Source organism: Letharia columbiana (assembly GCF_014066305.1).
Source record: "Letharia columbiana isolate WasteWater2 chromosome Unknown xfSc0000000_s0, whole genome shotgun sequence".
Lineage (NCBI taxonomy): Eukaryota > Fungi > Ascomycota > Lecanoromycetes > Lecanorales > Parmeliaceae > Letharia > Letharia columbiana.
The window spans coordinates 338,197-363,163 of record NW_023501148.1 but is presented as its reverse complement, the minus strand read 5'-3'; the positions used below and the strand labels follow the sequence as shown (position 1 = coordinate 363,163).

Here is a 24,967-nt window from a genome sequence, read left to right as displayed (position 1 = left end):
CTCATCTTGTCAGCAGGCCATCCCTTATGGTCCATGCCTGCAGGCTGATGGCCTGTGGAAGTAATGAAGCTGTTGAGTGGCAACCATGTCGTGGCTCCAGGTATCACTGCTTCTTGCAACAGCCTGTTCATCATGCATTGGCATATGACTGCAAACACTGCACCATCACAATGACAGCTGTACACGCCAGGCTGTGTTGCCCCTGAAACACTTCCAGATTGCGGGCATGGGCGCTTGTGTGCAGGTACGACCAGCAATTCCTGCTTAATGCATACGCATGACAATCCGACACATGCGTGGCATAATCTTGGCAGACAAACAGAAGGATGCTCACTTGTCCAGCATCCAGAACACAAAGGCTGCTGTGGCATCAAACTCCGCCTGACAGACAAAGGCCAGCAAAAGACCAACTGTCACAAAAGCAATGTCATCACCACCGCCCAATGCTTCCCAGATCACAGGTAGCAAATCATCCTACATCGGAATGCTGAGAGTTAGCTGGTGTTGATCTGCCAACGGAGTCTCAACAGCACACAATATACTCAGGTGTCAGCTGCTGAAGATAAGCTTGCCAGCATGAAGGTGAGTCAAGTATATGGAACAAAGGCTGTGAGGTTAAGATTGTCAACATGTTATCAGGACAGTCAATATATCACTTGACACACAGACCTGCAGTGGTACTCCCAGCTGCTGCAGGAGGTCAACGCACTCTCTCCTGGCAAGTCTTTCAGGAAGCCTGCTGCGTTTTGCTGAATGACCAGGAGCGAAAGGTATTCCTGTACAAACCCCACTGTTGCTTGCACACCATTGTTGCTAACTAAAGCTGTACAGCGTCAGGGAAGCTGGATGTGACACTGACCTGCTGCTTCATGCAATGCTCTTATGCCTGTTGCGAGAATCGGCCGATCGGCACCTCCCTCTAAAAACTCTGTAGCCAGGAAGATAAGAGCATCAAGCTCAGGTATGTACATGGCCTTTCAGGTATACGTTCGGACCAGAAAGCCTTAATCAACTCTGCATCTCAATGCCGGTGCTTCAAGCAGCAGACGCTGTGCTCATCCTGAACACTGCCGTTCAGGACCACCGACCAGGTGCAACTTGTAGCCATGACACTGCAACGAGGACTTCAAGCACTATCAAACTTCAATAGCAGTGAGTGCAGGGACCGAATGATGCATATTGTCTCGTTGATTCGCACGCACCACTGCAAACCGCACTACGCAGTGTACGCTGTCACAATATGTCCTACCAAACCACTTCGTCAACACCACAGCTGCTCGAAGTTTTGCATTTCAGATTTCGACAAATACTAAAACGGGTGATTACTCAGACTGCCAGCTGTTCGAAGGACGTGCTTTGAAGGACAACGTTGGAAGCGTCCCCCTCACCAGCATCGAACATAGCGATGATTAGGCACCGTGAGCGTAGTTGATTGGATGCGCCAGATCACTGCACAATGCTAAGACTGAAGTGCCCGACCCAAAACTATGCCTGGGGTCGGCTTGCACGCTCAAACAGCGAGGTGAGAAGCAGCATCGCGTTTGCACCACGCACACAAACAAGCCCAGTCTGGGTAACAACAGTGTTTGATGCAGGTTGCGGCGTTGACGGCAGCAGGAGGTGCACACGTCGACCACGAAAAGCCATATGCAGAGTTGTGGTATGTGATCAACCTGAATCTCTCGTGAAAACTTTCTGCATTTTGCTGACAGTTACAGAACATGCAGGATGGGAACACATCCCAGCGGTCCAGCTATGCTGGCCGCACACCCTGCTACCAGCCTGCAAGACTGGTTAGAAAAACACTCTCAAGCACTTGGTGCCACTGTCCTGAAAAGATTTGGGCTCAAGCTACCTTTCTTGTTTAAGGTATGCTTGTATATTGCGATAAGTCATTGCTATGACTGGTTTGTCCTGGTTACTAACTAACTTTTGTTCTCATTCAGCTACACACTGAGTTTAAATGCTACAGGTACTGTCTGTGGAGACAGCGCTGTCTATACAGTCTCATCCTGACAAAGAGCTTGCTGAGAAGCTTCATGCACAGCAACCAGAGGTACATCTGCTGTTTCTGGTCTGTAAACTGTGCTTGTCTTCCTGTATGTTGCAGTTGCACATGGGTAAGTGCATTCGTATTGTTGACTTTCTTTTATTGCCAATGACGATGTTTTTCCTTGGATGTTTTGAAGCAATGATGGTACTGCTGCAGATTTATAAGGACAACAATCACAAGCCAGAAATGGCTCTAGCCATCACAGATTTTGAAGCTCTCTGTGGCTTTGTCAGTACCCAGGAGCTGTCAGGGGCCTTGCAGTCCATTCCTGAACTGACAGCTGTTGTTGGCAAGCAGCACGCAGATGCTGTTTTGAAAAGCTGCAGCAACAGCAATGCTGCACAATCAGCTTTGAAGGACGCTTTCACGACTCTCATGAAGGCAGATCCATCAGCAGTTGCTGAGCAGGTTGAGATCCTGGATGATCGCCTGCAGCAGAAGCAGCTGCAAGAGAAACTGACACCCAAGGAGAAGCTGCAGCTGATGCTACTACAGACTCATCCATGGCTGAGTGGTTGGTTTTTTAGGGATTACTTTTCAGGTTTAGGGGTATGTAGCTTGTGCCTTTTTTTAGTGTGTTAAACGGAACGGGCCGCTTTGCTGCGCATGCATGTCCTTCAAAGGTCATGCATATCCTTTGCAACTGTGCTTAGCCTGCATGTATTGTGGTTGGGTGTGTTTCTGCTGCCCTATACCAAGCTGCTTATTAACATACACTTTGCGACAAAGCAATTCGAATAATGCATGTTGTGTTCGTTCTTGGAGCGTTATTATACATGATGTCCAATTGGCACGTGCTGATGCACATCTTGACAGGACACAACCCAATTTTCAACTGTGGATGCACATTTTCAGCAGTGTAGTCTTGCCCGAGGTGTAATCAGAGTCATCTGCTGTGATTACAAAACGCTATGCAGTTTGCTGGGAAGACTGCGGACAAGTCATGACTTGATCAAAGGTCCTTGTGTCAACATTTGATAACTGCAGCTGATGCAGCAGACTCATCCATGGCTGAGTGGTTGTTTTTAAGGGATTAGTTTTCAGGTTTAGTAAACCCTCCAGATTTGAAGTGATCCCAGACGTCATTTAGATTCGTCCGGCGAAACCGGGCGAGCTTTCTGCCAGAACACTGAGGAGGGCGTCAGGCGTCACGGCTGGCGCTGCACAAACTATTGGACCTCTGCGCAGGACGGCAGTGTTCCAGCGAGCAATCCATGGTATCTCACATACACGCCTTCGTAAGAGTTCGTCCTCTCTTGCCGCGGGAATTCGCGCAAAGCACCTCTGAAGCAGTATCTGTCTACGAGGTGACAACTCCGGCTCAGCTTGAAGTCTCAGATGTATGCGCGGAAAGGGGCGCAATGGTCTGTGTTTGTTCAGGACCAAAGGATCAGGGCTTGCAAGGACAACACTGTGCTCGAGTCAGATTTTGATGAAGTGCTCGGACAACATGCAACACAGGACCAAGTCTTCGCAGCAGCTCAAGGTAAGCACACCAGCAGTATCAGACGCATCGAGAGCTCAGCGCATATTCTGCTCGCTGCTGTGCCATAAAGCTACGATGTTCCTCTTGCTGGCTTAGATCCAAGCACCAGTTCCAAGACCACAAACTGAGCATTTGCCACAGGCTGTGTGGATTCTGTCCTTGAAGGCTACAATGGATCAGTACTGGCTTAGTAAGTCACTCGTCGACCCACCTCAGCCATATATCTATGCAACAGCTCATCAGTTTAGCAAGTGCATAACAATCAAGTGGACAATTTGTTGGCCTACTTTTGCTCATACTGTCAACAGCAAATTGATGGCATGCGCTTTGGGCAACGCATCCTCTGGGTGACTAAACACCTTGTTCTGCAGTGGGGCCACTGGAAGCGGGAAAACCTTCACCATGCTTGGAAGCTTCAATGAGAGTAAGAGCAGCTGTGTTTTTTCTCTGTTCAGCATGCAGGGCGCCAGACTGATGGTGCCGTTTTATATCTCCATTCATTCCACACGTGGTTGGATCATCACATGCAGTGCAAGCATGTGCAGCCATTCCATCAATGTAAATTTCGGCGCATCCAATGTGTGCCCAGGCAATGCAAACACTCTGACCTGACAGCTGACATCGCCAACAAACCCTGTCATGTGTCAATAAGATATATCTAGTATAATATAGAATCTTAACGATATATACTACGTTATAATATATCTATAATATAATATTATGAAATAATATATATATGAGATATCTCGACTAAAATTTCTATATTTAAATATATTTATTCGATAAATTTAATATAATAGCTATTACTACTATAATTACTATTATTATAATTATCTATTATAGCTATCTCTATTATAACTACTCTTATTATAATTACTTCTATTATAACTATTACTATTATAGCTACTACTATTATATTAATTTAGAATTATTATGCTCTTTAATTAAATCGACTAAGTTAGCCCGCTAGCTCTTTCGAGTCTTCTTATTAAAAAAATAGATATACGTTATTTATAATAGAAATAACTATTTTATTTTCTATTAAAACTTTAAATTCTTTCTTTTAAATTTTAGAGCGCTGTTTACGCTTTTCGAATTTTTAAGATTTTTGAAATTTGATTTTATAATTATTAAAACGTAAGAAACTTAAATATCGCTTTTTAATTAGAGCTATCGAGTAAATAGATAAGCGATCTTTAATAAGTAAATAGCTCTAATTAAAATAAAATATATAAATTTAATTTATAAATCTTTACTTATATAATTTAAAAGGCTATTAAAGTAAGTTTAATATCGAAATTTTATTATATACTAATTAACTATTAAGTTCTTATTTTATTAATAAGTTATTTAATTAATAATCTTTATACTATTTATAATAAAAGAGTTATATTAATAATTAAGAATATAAAGTTTATATAAATAATATATTATTTATATAATAAGAGAGATAAAAATAGAAATAAGATAGTTAAAAATATATAAATTTATTATTACAACGATAATCTCTTTATATTCCTTTTATTAATAAGAACTTTTTATTTAAAAAGATATATAACTAATAATTTTAATATAGAAAATAAAATCTCGAATTTTTAAACTCTAAAATATTATAAATTAAATAATAATAATAATCTTTTTAATATAAATTAGATTAGAAGTAAAAGTCTAAATATAATACTTATTATTAATAAGAAATTACTAAGAAAGAGATAGTACTTAGCGTTAATCTATATTTCTAAATATATAAATAAAATATAATTAAATTATAAAATACGTTTATAAATTAAATAAGAATTTAAATAAAATATAAGTATAAAATTTTCTTAAAAAAGCTTATCTAGATAATCGATAAGAATATAGAATCTTTATTATCTCTATATTCTTATATCGTTTATAGCTTTATTTATAAAGATATTTAATAAAATAAAAATATCGAGATTAAAGATTTAATCGATAAAAATTTCTATTTTAAAGTTAATAAAATTATTTAACATCCAATTAAATATTAAAAATTAAAAGTTTATATTTAATTACTATAAAGTATTATTTTAGCTTTATATAAAATCTAAGATTTAAGATTTATATTATAGAATTAGCTATATTTAATACGCGTATAAGAAAAAAGAGAAATATTAAAGATAAGCGAGTAGAGAAGTATTTAAAGTATAATAATAATTATTTTAATAAGAAGTTATAAGCGATAATACTAATTATATATATATATTAAGAATATAAAATAAGATATTAGATTTTTAGATTCTAAAGTATTATAAGTTAAATAATAGCTAGAAAAGAATTTATTATAAATTAAGTTAAATATAAATTTATTATAATAGTAAGAATTTAAGATATTATTTATAAGATTAAAGAAGAAAAGGTTAGAAAGTTAAAAAATAAAGATAAAAGTAAATTTAATAAATACATTAAGGCTAATAAAAAGAAAGATTTAAAGAAAATAAAATATATATTTAATAAATATAAATATCTAAATAATTCGAATAATCTTTTAAATAGTAATATTTATAAAAATATAAATATGAATCTTAATTGAGAAGTATTATTTATTTTTAAGTATATCTATAAATAGAAAGTACTCGCTATATAAAAAAGATATTATAATAAAAAAGAATTACATTTTAAAACTAATTATAACTTTTAATAGAAATATTAAGAGAATTTATAAGATAAATAATATAAATAGCTAAAAATTTAAAAGTATAAAATTATTATTTCGCTATTACTAAGTATAAGAAGTAGCTTTTATAAAGAATTTAGAGATTAATAGCGAAGAGTTATTAAGTAGTACTTTAATAAATTTATTATCTTTTAATCATTTTAAGAAACCTTTTTAATTTTAAAACTTCGAAAATAAATATTATAGATTTTAATAATATTTTAAATAAATTTAATTTAATTAGAAGTAGATAATAGACCTCTTATTATTAATTAGATATTTTTTCTTATTTTCTATTAATTTTACTTATAAGAAGTATTAATTAATATCTCTTTAATAATATTAATTAACTTATTATCTTTCGATAGAAAATATTATTAAAATATATAAATTTAAGCTATTATATAATTTAATAATTATAATATTAATAAGAAAAAATCTTATTCGCGATTTTTATTATATAGCTTTTTAATATTTATATTATAACTTATAAATATCTACTTAATTTAATAGTAGATATCTTTTTTAGCTAATATAGTTACTTAAAAATATATTAATTCTTTATATTATTTATAAAAATAAATTAAGAATTTTTATCTTCTTTTATATTTATTATAAATTTTTATCTTCTTTAATATTATAATTTATTTCTTTATTTCAATTTTAAAATTATCGCGATATTTATATAATCTAGATTTTAAATAAAGAATAAAATAAGTATATTAAAAAGAATAAGATAGAGGTAATTTAAAAAATCTTATATTTATATAGATAGTTAATTATAAATTCGAGTCTACTACGCTCGTTAATTAGATTAATTAAATTAGCCCGCTAGCTCTCTCGCGTCTTCTTATTAAAAAAATAAATATACGTTACGAGTAAAGGTCTATAAATTAAATTCATAACCATTTTTTTTTTAATTGAAGCTGTCGAGTAAATTTTAATAAGCGATCTTTCGTAAGCGATATCTAATATTCTTATATTTAAATATCTATAAGACTAAATTTAATAATATTTTATTTATCTAAAAGTTTATAATTCGTTCTATAATTTAAATAAAAAATCTTAAAAATTTAATAGAAAATAAAAAGATTATTTTAAAATTAAATAATATATATCTATTTTTTAATTAGAGCTATCGAGCGAACTTTAATTAACGAACTTTAATAAATAATATTTAAGCTACTTATTTTTCAATAATTATAAAATCGAATTATAAAAGTCTTTTAGTATTAGATAGCGTAAACTACGCTCTATAATTTAAAAAGATATTTCAAATTTTAATAGAAAATAAAAAAGTTATTCTATATGTGAATAACGTATACCTATTTTTTTAATAAGAGAGACGCGAGAGGGCGAGATTTTGATAATTATAAACGCTAATTTATTTAGTAGCGATAACTTAGTCGATCTAATTAAAGAGCGAAGCGAACTCGAATTTATAATTAGTTATATATATAAATTTAAGATTTTAAACTTAACCTATCTTATTCTATTAATATATAAAAGAAAAGAAGAGCTATATAGAAAATCTGAATTTATATATATAATTAATTATTAATTCGAGTTCTCTACGCTTTTTAGCTAGATCGGCTAATTTATCGCGAGTAAATAAATTAGCGTCCGTAACTATTAAAACCGCCCCTTACGCTTCTTATTAAAAAAATTTTATACGTTATTAACATATAGAGTAACTTTTTTATTTTTTATTAAAATTTTAAGATTTTTTTCTTAAATTATAGAACGAAATATAGGCTTTTAGATAAAATAAGAATTTTTAAATATAGTCTTATAATTATTAAAGCGTAAGGAATTCAAATATCGCTTATCAAAGATCGCGCACCAAAGATCGCTCATTAAAGATCGTTTATTAAGTTTACTCGATAGCCCTAATTAAAAGAAATGGTTATGAATTTAATTTATAGGCCTTTACTCGTTATATATACTAGTTTATATAAAGAATAACCTTTTTATTTTCTATTAAAATTTTAAAATTTTTCTTTTTAATTATAGAATAAAACTTACGCTTTTAGATAAAAAAAAGAATTATTAAATTTAGTCTTATAGTTATTAAAGCGTAAGAAATTTAAATATCGCTTATTAAAGTTTAGTTACGAAATTTATCGACAGCTCTAATAAAAAGAATATATATTATTTAATTTTAGAATAACCTTTTTATTTTCTATTAAAATTTTAATCTTTTTTTTTATTCTATAGTCTATAGCTTACGCTTTTTAAAAATAAAAAAATATTAAGATTTAATCTTATAATTCTTTAAAGATATAGTATTTAAATATCGCTTATTAAATTTACTTAATAACTTCTTAAATAAAATAATTATAAATTTTATTTATAAATTCTTACTCGTATATAATATAAGAATTAGTATTTAAATATAAGAGAAAAGATTTTATAATATAATATTCTAAGTAACGTTTTATTTAATAGATAATGAAATTATTATAATTTCTTTTTAAGCTCTTATATCTAAATATTTATATCTTAATAACAAAAATAAAAAATATTTTAAAATCTTACTATTATAATTATTAATTATCTTTTAAAAGATTACTTTTATCTTATTATAATCTTTATTTAACTTCATTAATATAATCTATAATTATAATTCTATAATTATTATTTAATCAAGTCTAATAAATCTAGAAAATTATTACTATCTATATTAAATTAGTAAATTATTAAATTTCTTTATATTACGCGTTTAATTTTATTAAAATAAATATATAAAGATAGTAAATCGAATTTTAATTAATTAATCTAGATAATTTTTAAAATACTTTTATTAAAAAGCGAGTAATAAATAAAAAAGTTTTTATTATAAAATTCGTCTATATATACAATTATATCTTTTTTAATTTAAAATTTAAAAATTAATAACTTTATATACGCTAGAAATAATAATAATATATTTAACTTAATTTTAGAAGAATAATTTTATATTATAAAATGTTTATACTTATATATTTTATTTATATAATAAAATTTATAATTATAAAAGTCGATATATATTATTTTTAATTTTAGAACTTAATAAGTTTTTATTAAAATCTTTAGATTATTATAAAGGTAAGAAATATTCTCTATTTATAAGATAATTTAAGTATATTAATTAATCTAATTAATAACTTCGAGTTATTATCTAATAATATACTTATCTCTTATTCTTTCTCTTTTCTTATTTATTTTAAAATTATAAGATAAATAAGATTACTTAATATTTTCTTCTTTATTAAAACTTTTTATTTTATACTTATTATTATTAATAATAATTTTTTATTTTTAATTATTTAAATTTAATTATATAATTAATATAGATATCTAGATTTTCTATAAAATATTATATAGAAAAATAATATATATTAATATCTTATAATATTATAATTTATAGAAATATATATCTTTAATCTCTTATAATCTCTTTTTCTACTTCTTTATATTTATATTTTTAAATCTATTTATATTTATATTTATATATTTTATAACTAATATTATATTAAGATTAAGATTATATATTTTTTATAAGCGAGCTTTAAGTAAATTATATACTTTAGAAACTATTATATATTAATAAGATTTAGTACTATAAATTTTTTAAGAGAGCTCTTCTATTACTTTACGCTTATAATTTTTAATATTAATTAAATAATAAAAAGATCTTAATAGCGATAAAAGTAAGAAGAATTTTATTAAAAGATTATTATTATAAAATAATCTGCTAATAGATATTTATATTATTTACTTCTAAATATATAATTTAATTTATATATTTTAATTTTACTTTATAATAATAAAGAATCTTATATTTCTTTAACAATAAATTATTTATAATTCTATTATTATTTATTTTCTCGCTATATAAAATTATTATTAAATTCATTTTATTATATATCTACTAACTAGATTTATAAATAATAGTATTTAAAGAATATTTAATAAAAAGAAATTAGAATATAATTTCTAAGTATTTTCTAATTATTATAATATTATAATAAATAAAAGAAAAGAGAATAAAAGAAAGAAGTAATATATAAAAAAACTATAATTTTATCTTAATCTATAACGATTACGTATAATTTAAGATAATAATTAATATTATATAATTATAAGATTTTTAAATAAAAAAGAATAAAATAAATATTATAAAAGATTTAAAGAAGAATTTAAATTTAAATTTTAAAAAAGTTTATAAGTCTTATTATATATTAATAAATTAGTAAGTAATAATAATTAACTTTATAAAAAATATAATACTTTATACTTCTTAATAAATTCTTTTATTTTTTAAGATAATAATAGAAATCTATTATTAAATATAATATTAATTAATTAAATAAGAAAATACGAAATTTAAACTATAATTATAATACTTATAATTTTATTATAATAGATTATTTTATAATATATTATAATATAATTTCTAATATAATATTCTTTTTAATATTAAATACTTTTTAATATAATATATTTTTTAATATAATATATTTTTAATATAATATATTTTTTAATCTAATATAATTTTTAATATAATATAATTTTTAATATAATATAATTTTTTAAAATTATAAATTAAACTTTTTATATAATATTAATTATAAAGATAAATGAAATTCTAAATTAAATATAAGTTTAAAATTAATATATAATTAGATATCTTATAACCTTTAATTTAAAAAATTTATTTTTTAAAATAATAATAACAATCTAATATATAAATAGAATATTTATTAATTAGATAAGAAATTATAATATATATTTATATAAAGACTATAATAATAATATATTAATATATATAAAAGAATAAAATAGAGCTAAGTTTAAAAATCTTAAATTTATATAATAGCTTATTATAAATTTAGAGTTATTACGCTCTTTAATTAAATCGACTAAGTTATCGCGAGTAAATAAATTAGCGTTCGTAACTATTAACTATTAGAAAAATAGATATATATTATTAACATATAGAATAACTTCTTTATTTTCTATTAAAATCTTAAGATTCTTTTTAAACTATAGATTAAAATATAGGCTTTTAGAAAAAATAAAAATTGTTAAATTTCGTCTTATAATTATTAAAGCGTAAGGAATTCAAATATCTCTTATTAAAGTTCGCTTATTAAAGATTACTTATCTATTTACCCGATAGCTCTAATAAATAAAAGAATTATAAATTTAATTTATAGACCTTTACTCGTATTATATATAAGAATAAATTATTTCTATTTTTTATTATAATATAATCTTTTAGAATTTTAAATTAAAGACTTTATATAATATTAATTATAAATATAATATTAATTCTAAATTAATTATAATTAGTATATATAAAAGAATAAAATAGAGCTAAGCTTAAAAATCTTAAAGTTATATATATAGTTAATTATTAATTTAGAGTTATTACGCTCTTTAATTAGATCGATTAAGTTAGTCTTAATACTTCTCTCGCGTTTTCTTATTAAAAATTTATATATAGAAGTCTTATATTTTAAGATACTTAGCTTGCGATAAATATAATTATTTTATAATTTCTTAAATTATAAAACTCGCTTTACGCTTTCTAACTTTATAAAAATAATAAAGTTTAATCTACTATTAATAAATTAAACTAATATTTAAATATTATAATTATATTAAATATATTTGAGATTAAATAATATCTATAATTCTTTCACCTATTTATATAATTATTATTCTTTTACTACTTTATTATTCTATTAATTTATTAATATAAATATAATTATTCTCGATATCCCTCGCGGAAATATTATTAAACGCTTTAGATATATATACTTCTTTTACTTATCTCTTAAAGCTCTTACTAATACTCTTAGACTATCTCTTAATAAATTAATTACTACTAGTAATTAAGGCCGTAAGCGAGTTTAATAGCTATTTATTACTACTTATAAACGCGTTAAAAGACTTTTAAAAAGAGTCTAAACGAATTTACAATTATTATTCTCTTCTATATACTTCTTTTAAGCTAGCGATAATATCTTTTAATCTAGCAATATTACTTTTTAAAACGCGTCTTTCTTCTTAATTCGTTTTTTATTACTCTATTTTAATTATATTTCTTAGCCGCTTAATTAATACTATCTATCTTATTAGCTTAATAATTTACTTAGTTAGATCGTTAATTAATTATTTAATTATTTACTTAATTAGTTACTTAGCTAGCTATTTAATCTAATACTCTATAAAAAAAGAAGTAAGAGAAGAAATTATAATAGATAAATGCGAAGAATACTATAAAGAAATTAAATAGTAATAAAATTATTATTATTAAGAATACGACTTAGCTCTTTAAGATTCTATATTATATTAGTTATTTACTTAGTTAACTATTTAGTCTACTATTTAATCTAATACTCTATAAAAGAAGAAGTAAAAGAAGAAATTATAATAGATAAATATAAAGAATATTATAAAGAAATTAAGCGGTAATAAAGTTATTATCGTTAAGAATATAACTTAGCTCTTTAAGATTTTATATTATATTAGTTATTTACTTAGTTAACTACTTAGCTAGTTACTTAATCTAATACTTTATAAAAAAAGAAGTAAAAGAAGAAATTATAATAGATAAATACGGAGAATACTATAGAGAATACTATAGAGAAATTAAGCGGTAATAAGGCTATTATTATTAAGAATACGGCTTAGCTCTCTAAGATTTCACGTTATATACTCTTTATAGTTTTATATTAAATTATTACTTAGTAAGCGAAGAATATTATTATAACTTAGTCTATTATCTCTACTATATTAATATAATATATTATTATAATAACGTTATAAGAGAAGAATTTATTATAATAATTATAATTAATTAAATCTCTATAGAAGAAATATCGAACGATATATATTTAAACGAATTAAAATCATTCGATATCTTACTCTAATAGCTATTTTATTATTTAAAAGATTTTATTATAATAGAAGATAATATAAAATTTATACTATTAACTAATATATTATCTCTATTTCTTTTCGATATTTTAATACTTCTTATTATAAAAATATAGTCTTTCTCTATTTTTTATAAGTAATTATTATAAATTAATTCTTTATACTCGATATACCTTCCTAATTAGGCCTTAGTACGCCTCTCTTCGTATATATATATTTATATATAGGTTAAAAACGTATAGCAAGCGATTAGAGTTCGATTTAACTTAGAGCTAGAGCTAAAATTAGATTTAATTTAGAAAAATCCAACTTTACAAATTTAATTCATAGGTCTTTACTTGTTTTAAGATTAATATAATAATAAAATATCTTATAAATTTTTATAAGAATCTTTTATAGATAATAATAAGAATCTATTATATAAATAAATTATTTATTAATTAAATAAGTAAGTATAATATATATCTATATTAAGATAAGAATTATAATATATTTAATTTTATATATAATAGAATTTTTTAGAATTTTAAATTAATTATCTTATATAATATAAATTCTAATTCGAGAATTAATATAATAATTAAATATCTATAAACTTTAATAAAAAAAATTAATTTATAAAATAAAAATAAATAAAAATATATAACTAATATTAATTAAAAAAGAAAATATAATATATATTTATATTAAAGTTAATATAATTTCTTAAATAAGTTTTTAAAATAAAGATTCTAAAATTAATAGCTTAATTATCTTTTAATAATATTTAATTTCGCGAAGGGCGATAGCTAATAGACTATAATTAGAAAAATAATTAGAAATATATAAAAGACTAAATTTACTATTTAGATAATTTCTTTTTTTAATATTAGATATATATCTAATTACGATTTTCTTTCTTATTTTATTTATAATAGATTTTCTAGAAGTCTTATTACTCGACTTTCTAGCTACTTTTATTATTAATAATATTTAAAATACTCTTTTATCTATTATAATTATCTCTAGAAATCTAACAAATTTCCTCTTTTTAAATTTTCTATCTTCTTTCTTTATTTTCAATAACTTCGTCCTCGATTCGAATTTATAAATCTCCCTCGCTAAAAAATCGTAAAATCGTAAAATTATAAAATTCGTAAGATTTATAAAATTCGTAAAAAATTCTTTAAATTATAAAATTAAAAATAATAATTATTACTAATATTAAAATTAACTTCTTATTAATGTAAATAAAATTAATTTAAAATTAATTAATTCTTTAGAAATCTATTATTACTATAACTTCTCTTTTTTCTATTAAAATTTTACTATATATTTTTCTAAATTATAAAACTTATTTTACGCTTTTTAATAAGTTTAAGAAATTTTAAAGTTCGATTTAATAGTTCTAAGTAAATCTTAAATTAAAGTATTTTTACTCTTCGAGAATCGAGTTTAATCTCGATATTAGAAAAAAAATTAATTATCTTTTATAAATTTAATTTATAGACTTAAACTTATATATATTCTTTTTAATTAGAGCTATCGATAAACTTAATAAACGAGTTTTATTAAACGCTATTTAAGCTTCTTACTTTCTCTTACTTATTAAATCGAATTTTATAATTCTTTTAATATAAAAAAGCGTACTTTATACTTTATAATTTAAAAAAAAATCTTAAGATTTTAATAGAAAAGAAAAAAGTTATTATATTTATAAGTAACGTATATTTATTTTATAATAAGAGATCTCGAAAGAGCTAGCGAGCTAACTTAGTCGATCTAATTTAAACGCGTAACGAACTTAAATTTATAATTAGTTTTATTAATAAATTTAAGATTTTTTAACTTAGCTCTATCTTATTCTATTATATATATTAATACTATCTTTCTTAATTCTTAATAAAATATAATATCTATTTTAATTCTTAGAGTTAGATCTTTAAAAGCTTTAAAAATTCTTTAAAGGCTTTTATTAAGAAACTATTAATAGTAAACTTAAAATTAATTAAATGTTATTAAAATAATTATATTTTAAATTTACTTTAATATTATCTTTATAGAAACCTTCGAAAATTCTTTAAAGAGCTTTCGAAGAATTTAAGAAGTTTTAGAGAATTCTTCTAAGAATTAAAAATACTTAAAAACTCGTAGTTAATAAGCTTTTTACTATTAAAAAGTTTAAATTCTAATATATATTTAATATATAGCTATATTAATTCACTTTTTAAAAATAAAAAGATAAAATTATTAAAGTTAAAGTATTAAAGAGTAATTAAAAAGATTAATCTATATATTAAATAAGATAATTTAATATATTTCGTAATAGCGATAAAAAGAAAAATAAGAGTTTTTATTTTAATTTATTAATATTTAATAGTATTTTTTAATAAGTATATAGTTAATATATATAATAGAATAAAATAGAGTTAAATTATAAAATCTTAAATTTATATATATAATAAATTATAAATATAGAGTTAATATACTTTTAAATTAAATCTTAAAAGTAAATTAATTAATATTAATAATTATTAAAATCTCTTTTTCTACTCTTAAACTTTTTAATAACTTTCTAATTTTCTATTAAAATCTTATAAAAATTATTTAATTATAAGATCTAGTTTATATACTTTAATACTCTAATAACTATAAAAGTTAATCTTATATTTCTTTAAAGATAAGAAATTTAAATATCGCTTATTAAAGTTCGCTCGATAGCTTTAATAAAAAAATATATATATATATTTAAATTTAAATTTAAATTTAATATAAGTTTTTCTCTATTATAATATCTTAATCTTTTTTTAAAATTATAAATAATAACTAATACTTTTTAAGAAAGTAAAAATTATATAATTTAATCTTATAAATTTAGATATATCTTAAGTTAAAGTATTTTTACTCTTTAAGAGTTAAATTTAATATCGAAATTAGATTTTAAAATTAATTACTTTATATTATATTTAAATTTCAATATCCTTTTAATTATAAATTATATTATATATAAATTTAAATTATATATATCTATTATATAAAATTTTAGATTTTTTAAATATATAGTAATAATAGCTATAATTATTTAAATTATTTAAATTAAATTTAAGAGCGTATAAATAAAAATAGTTTATAAATAAAGATAGAAATAAGTAATTTAATTAGATAAGATTACGTATATAACTCTATATAAAATAAATAGTAAAATAAAGATTACTTATATCTACTTAAATTTATACTTTAAAGCTCGATAAATACGACGTATAATGTAAAGATCGATGTTAATCTACGAGTATAGAAGATTATATTACTAGAAATAGAAACGTAAAATCTACGATAACGGTAACGAGCATAATGAGTCTGCTATAAGGGCAGTTAAGACGATTACGATACGATCTCTTAAATAAGTATATCGATCCCGGAGTAAGCCTGCTATAAGGGCAATTAAGTACAAGCACTAATATCACGAGCACGTCCCCGAGACACGCGGCAACGCCTGAGCTACGCCACCGGTTTCATAGCACGAGAAGGTCTATTAATACATAGGTGAAAGGCTGGATTAGCGGCTAACAGCAATAGGGTTACGCCGGTGGATTTACGGGATACAGGGCTAGGGTTAGCATGTGATAAGGAAAAGTGAGAAGAACTTGGAGAATACAAGTCCCCGGATCCTCCAGCAGCAAGTGAGCCTGTGATGCACAGCAGGCATTCGATTCTCAAGGCAACAGAGAAAGGCATGGAGATTCAGGACCAGTGCTCGCCTTACGTCTCTGGATTCTAACGGCTGGTAAGCAGGATATGCAGGGACGAGTAGCCATGCGGACATGGTGATTTGAAGATGGGGGTTATGTTACGGTTCCAGGCCAATTGTCAACACATGGCCCAGTTGGGCCTAGCGTGGCTTGGCAGTATCCAGTCTTCACACTACACTAGACCTTCATAGCCATTATCGTGTTCATACGGTATTCAAAGCATTTAGCACCTGACTTCGTTCCCTAATATCTCCTCTTATTAACCTTCAAAATGTATATCACAATGAATATACAGGCGCCCGCAAGTTTATGGATTCTTTCCCGTCACTTGATATTGGCTATCATACTATCAGTACCCACCGTTCTTTTAGTGGATGGTCTCTTATCGTTCACTCTACCGTTTCTTCACAACGCATCGATATCTGATACGTTATATGAATCTTCGAGGTTCGACGAGCGCTTACGATTATGGAAACGCGGTGGTATTATAACTTCTGGTATACTATCATTCATATACACACTCGCATGGAAGTACGTATAGAACTTCGCGACCTCAAATCTTTTTTGGCCTCTTGTGAAAATTCAACGTCTTTTATACTAACTGTATAATTAGCTTCTGCGAGTTCTCATTCGAGCTCAGTCATCTACCAAATATTAGCCGGCGATCAATGTCCTCTCCTTCAGCAGCAGAATATTCAGCAGCAGAACATGCCCGAGCATGGCTTCTATATCTCGAGTACCGTCGGTCAGCAACAGAAAACCAACTAGCCGATACCACACCCGCAACAGCAGAAGAGGAGTTACTCGAAACTTCAGACGGGCCTTTGATAGCAGAACAAGAAGAAGCATTGACCCATATTCCAAGCGCACCTTCGTCACCGATACAAGTACTACCCGAGCCATCAACAAACCTCAGTCGAGCAGAAGAGGAGTTACTCGAAACTTCAGACGGGCCTTTGATAGCAGAACAAGAAGAAGTATTGACCCATATTCCAAGCGCACCTTCGTCACCGATACAAGTACTACCCGAGCTATCAACAAACCTCAATCGACGAAACACCGGTAGCTCAAGCCAAACCTCGGTAATCTTCAACGGGAGACAATACAGGTATCTAGAAAAACTTCAAACTGCGCCCGGAGATCACGCAGCCCATAATGAGTCGCTACAAACAGCTTTGGGGGAAACCCTAGATCCAGCACCAGAATCGCTGAACTCACGGACCGGATCCACTACGGCATCAACGGCTGGACATGACTTTGCAGATGGAGACGAAGTCCAGGGAAGCCAACCAGACATGTTTTCTACCGTTTCTCACCAACATCCAACTGCCCCTGAGCTCATTACCAATCTGACCGGTAGCGAAGCAGATAGATGCAGGGAAAGAGTGATAGATGAGGTTTCCTCGTGGGACGGTTGTTCGCTGAACAAGGAGAGTATCAGAAAACGGTTGGTCTTCAAGGTTGATGGGAATGGAATACCCCACAACAGACCACCCCGTGGAGACATTGATGAGGAACGTAAAAAATCGGAATACTACAGTGTCACACGCAAGACTTCCGGTCCTCAACCCTTTCAAGTTTATGGCCTACCCGATTTATTCAACCACGATCTTCTGAAATGCTGGATATACCTAAACCAGCATCGACTATCTGCTTTCTGGCCAACAGGTTATACACCCGAATATGCGACGCTTGCCGGCGGATGGGGTGACGTCGAATTGCCCGAAAACGTGGTGAGGAGGTTTGAGGATGATGAGATGTCTGTCATGACTGCATCGACAATCGATTGAAACACGCACCGTGCCGGTCCATCGAATACGCTCGAACTTGTTGGCATGTAGCGCCCAAGCTTCTTGCTGGCCGAGTCGAAGTTGTCACATTGTAGCTACCGAGTGGGACGAGGGTGGTTTGCAGAAGTCCTTGGACATGCCGAGATTATTCCGGTAGCTTACCTCCTTTTTCTACCCATGTCCACATCCACACCACTCCACACCACATGGCTGGTACTAAACGCAAGCGTGTTAGTACACATACCTTCTCATCCGATCCTATTCACCAATCAGATACCGAGTGGCCTACACCGAAACGTCGCGATGTCAAAAGAATGAAGAAATTGGGGTATACCGGCAGCCAAATTCGTACCGAGACAAATATCCCACGCAGTACTCAGTACACTATTTACGAACCCTCTACTCGTCGCCCTGGCAAATCACATTCCGGAGCACCTTGCAAACTCGACAATGACACTATCAAAAAGATGATTCACTCATTACAAGGTCGGTATCTACAGCGTATCAAGGATTGGGATACTTTAGCCCCAGATTTCGCCCCCGTGCCAGCGTATCCACCTCTGGAGTTCGGCCCACCCTTATCTTCAGATAGCGTACGACATCACATGAATCGGTGGGGTTATCACAAGTGTCGGGCGTGTCAAAAAAGTTGGATAAGTCAGGATCAAGCGGGCAAGCGGAAATCATGGTGTCAAGAGCATCATTGGCCGGAGTGGAAATGGAAAATGGTATATATCTCTCAAGTTTTCAAGGCTGATCCTGGAGAAATTGACCGTAAATAGGTTTATTTCTCTGATGAGTCTTATTTTCATCAAAATTCTCGGCATACGGATTGGGTTATACGCCTCAGATCAGAGCGTTCCTGCGGCGATTGCATACAGAAACGTGGTCGTACTGCAGCTTCTCAATTTTCTGTGTGGGCCATGGTAGCCGTGGGGTTCAAATCTCGATTAGTGTTTGATCGATACACCGAGGGAGTTGACAAACGTTACAAAAATGGGAAGGTTCGTCAACAAAATTGCAAATTGGGTGGACCAATGACTCAGGAACGGTACACTCATGACATTCTTCCTATTGTACGACAACGCAAAGAGTATCTGGAGGCACGTGGCGAGGGCATGATCTTTCAGGAAGACCACGATGGGTCTCCCGGTACCAGAACTCTAGACAATTGCTGTCGGTGGGCCAAAGCCGATATGGATCTCGATTACATTGATGATTGGCCAGCCAATTCACCAGATCTCAACCCAATTGAGAACGTGTGGCGTATCTTAAAGTCTCGAGTCAAGCTACATCATTCCATGACGCATCAACAACTACGTGATGCTATTGAAGAGGAGTGGGACCGCATCGAACAATGGGAAATTGATGAATATATCCTTGGGAGTAATCGAAGAGGGCCTAAAGGAGGCAAATTGGATAAAGACTGTCACATGCAGAAGCGTGTAGAACAGTGTAAGGAACGTGATGGATTAAGCATTGAATGCTAGTGGTATGTAGAAAAGAAGTAGACTTCTCTATCAAATAGTAGGAATCTTTAGTGGGGGAACCGGAATAATCTCGGCATGTCCAAGGACTTCTGCAAACCACCCTCGTACAGAGTCTTTGCACAGGGCTTTAACGGCCCTACTGGTTCCCATAAGCAGCCATACCATTCTTAACCGCTTGATAAAGAGACTCGCTTAATGAGCATGTTCGAAACCTGTCAAGTCACTGCTCGAAAGCCGTAAGAGGGTAAGCTGTCGTGCAAAGACCCTGTATTTCTTCGGGGCCGGGATTGAAAGTCTGAGGCTGAGCTCGGGATTTTGGTCCAAGTCTTGGAAGGACAGTATCTTTATGTAGGGATACGGACTCGCCTATACGGTTATCCGACGTAGTCCAAGGATTCAACATCTACACTGAACTTGAAGCGGTACAAAAGCGATACGATGGGAATCAGAGTTGGTATAGTTGGGTGCTTGAACTTGCTATGTAAAGTTGCAGAAGTCCGAGTATCATTTGGCATTTGCTTTCGAGATAAAGTATATCCTTAAGCTAATCGCAAATGTGCTCTGCACTCTCCCTGCTAACAGCGGTTTTCGAAGAAAGCTGGTGTGATGGCTACATCCTAAAGAGAAGGGGAAATCTTAGCTCTATCGAACAACAAGAGCTCGAAGAGTGGGGCCAATGCAAGCGTCAGAGGCGTTTAGATCAGCACATGAGTAGCAGCCTGTTATGATCTACGCTCGGGCAGCATTGAACAGCGGCACTCGCATCGAGGTCACTGTTTCTCGCTCCTTCAGCCGATGGCTTGCTTCTTCAATGCTTCCAATTCGCCCTTCCGCCATTCAATCACTTTTCCTTGCCACCTTCCCCCCTTTCCACCACCTTTGATTTCAGGTACCACTTCCTTAATCTTGGTGGCAAAGTCTTCGACAGAATCTTTGTCCCCAATGATAACGATTTGACCTCCTTTGGTTCCCTCTCCCGAAGCCAAAACAAGCACTGCACCCTCTTCAACGGCTTCTTTGACTTGAGCAACAACCATATTGATGAAGTCTAATCCTTGCACAGCACGATAAACGAATGCATTCATCCCGGTGCTCAAAACAGCCTTCACACGATCCGCTTCATACTTTGCAATGTCCGTGAGCAGTTTCGTCTCTGACTTCTTCAACTCCGTAGCATTCTCTTTCACCTTACTCACATTAGCGAGCACTTCTGCAGGAGTAGTTGCTGACGACACAAGTCTCGCAATAGAACGGACAGAATGGATAGAAGCTGTGGCTAGGTTGATAGCTCGGTCTCCCGCTGTGAAGAACAGACGACACTTGGTGGAGTGGACGGACTGAGTAGAACCTAACAGGAGGAGGGAGATATGCGATGTTTGACGAAGGTGAGTACCGCAGCATCTGTTGTGGTAAAGTCAATCGACTAAAAAAGGAATTAAAGAAATTAAATCGAGAGCGGGCTTACGTGTTGGCGTCGAGATTTCCGATCTTAACAACACGGACAACTCCTCCTTCCTTGTCATAGTCATCAGGCAACTTGTCACTTTTGGCGTTGTCAGGGGTCTCGACTGTGATCCCAATGTTTTGTCGTATAGCAGCGTTGCAGTTCTCTTGAATGCTTTGCATTTCATCGTCGGACGGTTTTCGGGGCACGTCCACATAGCTCATATCATTCCCTGCTCCCATGCCCCATCCAAGTGTCTCCAGATCATCATATCCATCCATGATAGCAGAGAGCAAATGCTGGCCTGTATGTTGTTGCATGTGGTCCCAACGACGCCGAAAGTCGACATCTTGACGTACAGGAGTACCAGGTGGCAAGGGTTTGGGAGAGTGGCAAACACAGTGAAGTCCCTGGCGCGTGACGAATGTGATCGGAGTAGGGTCGGGTGAGGAATTGGTCAAGGAGGTAATAGTACCATAGTCTGACGGTTGGCCGCCGCCTGAGAGCTCGTTAGCCACAGAATAATGAGGTTATAGAGAGGGAGGCAATTGTTAGAGACGTGCCCTCGGGGAAAAGCACCGAGTCAGCAAATTCGATCAACCACTGTGGAGAAGCAGAAGAAGATTTCTCGTTAGTGGAAGCTTCGGCTGCCTTGGTCTTGGTTTTGATAACAGAGAGATCGGCCTTTGGCGATAGAAGTTGGCTGCATGATACTACTTCCGTATCGAGGTTTCTGATATATGAGTCTCTCTGGCAGGTCAAAGCTCCGACAACACGACCGCGAACAGCTGGACGCAATGAAGCCATGGGTTTAAATGGCCAACGATAGGCTGGGGAAGAAGCTGTCGGTTTGTGCTGTAAGGTGAAAAGAAAACAGAAGAAACTGAGACGAATGTGCAACACGATAATCGTATGTATCTACCCCCATTTACGCCATCTTAAATCCGATAGATCCGACATACTCTTTCCACCAGCTGGCTGTCAGAGTAAGTGGCAGTTTTGTCGAGGTACTCCCCCACCAAAACACTAAGACACCAAAACACCATTATTTGACTACATGATTTCTAGTACTTGGTACCCATACCATCCCGATCCAAGCACTCCTGCATACGATCAGGCATACTAAGGATTAATCTGTTGATTTCCTTTTAATCAATTTGCTCCCACTCGTATATAATTACGTTCCTTAAGGCTTCTTTCGTCTTATAACGATTTCTTTTAACACGTTATTTAAGAAGCCTTTATATATTCTCAATTAACGATAAATCTAGCGAGTACGAGTAATTAATATAATACTCGATATCGTATTTCTTCTTAAATATCGCTACTATATTCTTTTAAGATAGATAGCTATATATAAAGTTATTATCTTCTTTTAAAACTATATTTTTCTCGAGATATTATATTAATTATACGTATTATAAATATCTCGATTTCTCTTTAAAAATTTTAACGTAACGTAATATATCTAAATTTTCGAATCTTATTTCGTCTTAATAGAGTATTAATTTACTTTTATAATTCTATTTTATAGCCCCTTAATAATATAATATATAAGAATTTATTTAAGACTTATATTATTAATTATTCGATTTATATCGTTTATCGTAAAATCGAGTAATATAAATTTAAGCTTCTTATTCTATAGTAAAATAAATCTTATTAGAGAATCGAATATCTTTTTATTCTTCTTATTAGACTATATAATATTAATAAAAATTTTATCTCTTAATTAAAACTTCTAATTATAAATAACGTCGTTAATAAGCTTAATAATAATAATATTCGAGTCTATAATAATCTTATTATAACGTTTATATATTAATATAAAGCTTAAATTTTATAATAAGAAGATCTTAAGTTATAGTATATCTCTTAAAATAATTTTTAATTTAATTAATAATTTCACGTAGTTTCTTTATAGATAGCTTTTATTTTATTTTAGAATTTATATATCGACTATAAGAAGATTTAACTATAAGTTTTCGAAATTTAATATACTTCGAGACTTTATATTTAAAAAAAGCTCTTTTCGAGAGATTTTATCTTTAAAGACTTAGATTACTTTTTATATAGCTTTTCGAATAAAAGTATTATACTAAGTCTTTTTATTATTCTTAATTTTAGAAGATTTAATAATAATATAATCTAGATTAGTTATAATATAGATATAGAAAAGAAGAATAATAACGCGTCGCGATATTTTATTTAACTAGTAGATCTATCTCGATAAAACTATTACTTATTCTAATAGCTAGTCTATTACTCTTATTTATACGTTATTCTTATTTATACGCTCTTAAATTCGATATATTCGATATAGATAATTACTATTACTATAGCTACTATTATAATTTATTTAAATAATCTATTATTCTAATCTATTATAATAGCTAATATTAAAGATTTAAATAAATTTTTATTATATTTTTTATTATAATTAGTATATATAAAAGAATAAGATAGAGTTAAGCATAAAAATCTTAAATTTATATATATAATTAATTATAAATTCGTTAGATCTACGCTCTTCGATTAGATTAGCTAAGTTATCTAGAATAAATAAATTAGCGTCTATAACTATTAAATAATCTTTTAACTTATTTTTAATCTTTTAATAGCTTTACTATTTTCTATTAAAAATTTAATTTTTCTTTTTTAACTATAGAATAAAGATTACGCTTTTTAATAATATAAAAATTTTAAGATTAAATTTTATAATTATTAAAAGATAAGAAATGTAAATATTATATATTAAAAGTTTATTTATTAAAGTTCGCTCGATAGCTCTAAGTAAAAAATAAGTCTATATAATTTAATTTTAAAAGAATATTAAAATTTTTTATTAAAATTTATTTTATTTTATTTTAAATTATAAACTATAATATAGACTTTTAAATAAAAAATAAATATTTAAATTTAGTCTTATAAGTATTTAAAGATAAAGAATTTAAATATCGCTTTTTAAAGTTCGCTCGATAGTTCTAATTAAAAAATAGATATATATTATTTAATTTTAGAATATTATATTTATTTTCTATTAAAAAAATTTAATTTTTTTTTTAAATTATAGAATATAGTATAGACTTAAAATAAAAATGAATTATAAAATTTAGTCTTATAAATATTTTAGAATAAAAAATTTATTATCTATTTATTTTATTAAAAATACTTTTTATTATAAACTTAAATAGTTAAATAATAATAATTTTAATAAATTTTAAAACCATTTTATTTTATTCTCGATTTCAATTCGTAAATCTCTCTTATTAAAAAAATTAAAAATTATAAAAATCGTAAAAATCGTAGAATTATAAAATTTATAAAATTAATAAAAAATTAAAAAATTATAAAAGTAAAAATAAAATA

At 29.0% G+C, this 24,967-nt stretch overlaps 4 protein-coding genes across 4 annotated transcripts; 2 read left to right on the top strand and 2 right to left on the bottom strand.

The window, feature by feature from the left end:
• Positions 1-330: 330 nt before the first annotated feature.
• On the bottom strand, positions 331-971 carry HO173_012916 (uncharacterized protein; the record flags this gene model as incomplete). The annotated part of the gene is made up of 4 exons (XM_037314746.1): positions 331-474; positions 536-567; positions 710-823; positions 860-971. 4 exons carry the CDS (start codon positions 969-971, stop codon positions 331-333), a joined length of 402 nt encoding a protein of 133 aa, XP_037158373.1.
• A 618-nt stretch (positions 972-1,589) lies between these two features.
• On the top strand, positions 1,590-3,890 carry HO173_012915 (uncharacterized protein; the record flags this gene model as incomplete). The annotated part of the gene is made up of 7 exons (XM_037314745.1): positions 1,590-1,660; positions 1,728-1,869; positions 1,973-2,056; positions 2,210-2,602; positions 3,392-3,539; positions 3,681-3,729; positions 3,788-3,890. The coding sequence occupies 7 exons, from the start codon at positions 1,590-1,592 to the stop codon at positions 3,888-3,890; spliced, it is 990 nt and encodes a 329-aa protein (XP_037158372.1).
• Positions 3,891-17,145: 13,255 nt separating this feature from the next.
• Positions 17,146-18,664, top strand: HO173_012914 (uncharacterized protein; the record flags this gene model as incomplete). Its single annotated transcript, XM_037314744.1, has 2 exons — positions 17,146-17,405; positions 17,488-18,664. The coding sequence occupies 2 exons, from the start codon at positions 17,146-17,148 to the stop codon at positions 18,662-18,664; spliced, it is 1,437 nt and encodes a 478-aa protein (XP_037158371.1).
• Positions 18,665-20,942: 2,278 nt separating this feature from the next.
• HO173_012913 (uncharacterized protein) lies at positions 20,943-22,644 on the bottom strand (the record flags this gene model as incomplete). The annotated part of the gene is made up of 3 exons (XM_037314743.1): positions 20,943-21,555; positions 21,620-22,097; positions 22,557-22,644. The coding sequence occupies 3 exons, from the start codon at positions 22,642-22,644 to the stop codon at positions 20,943-20,945; spliced, it is 1,179 nt and encodes a 392-aa protein (XP_037158370.1).
• Between the last annotated feature and the right edge of the window lie 2,323 nt (positions 22,645-24,967).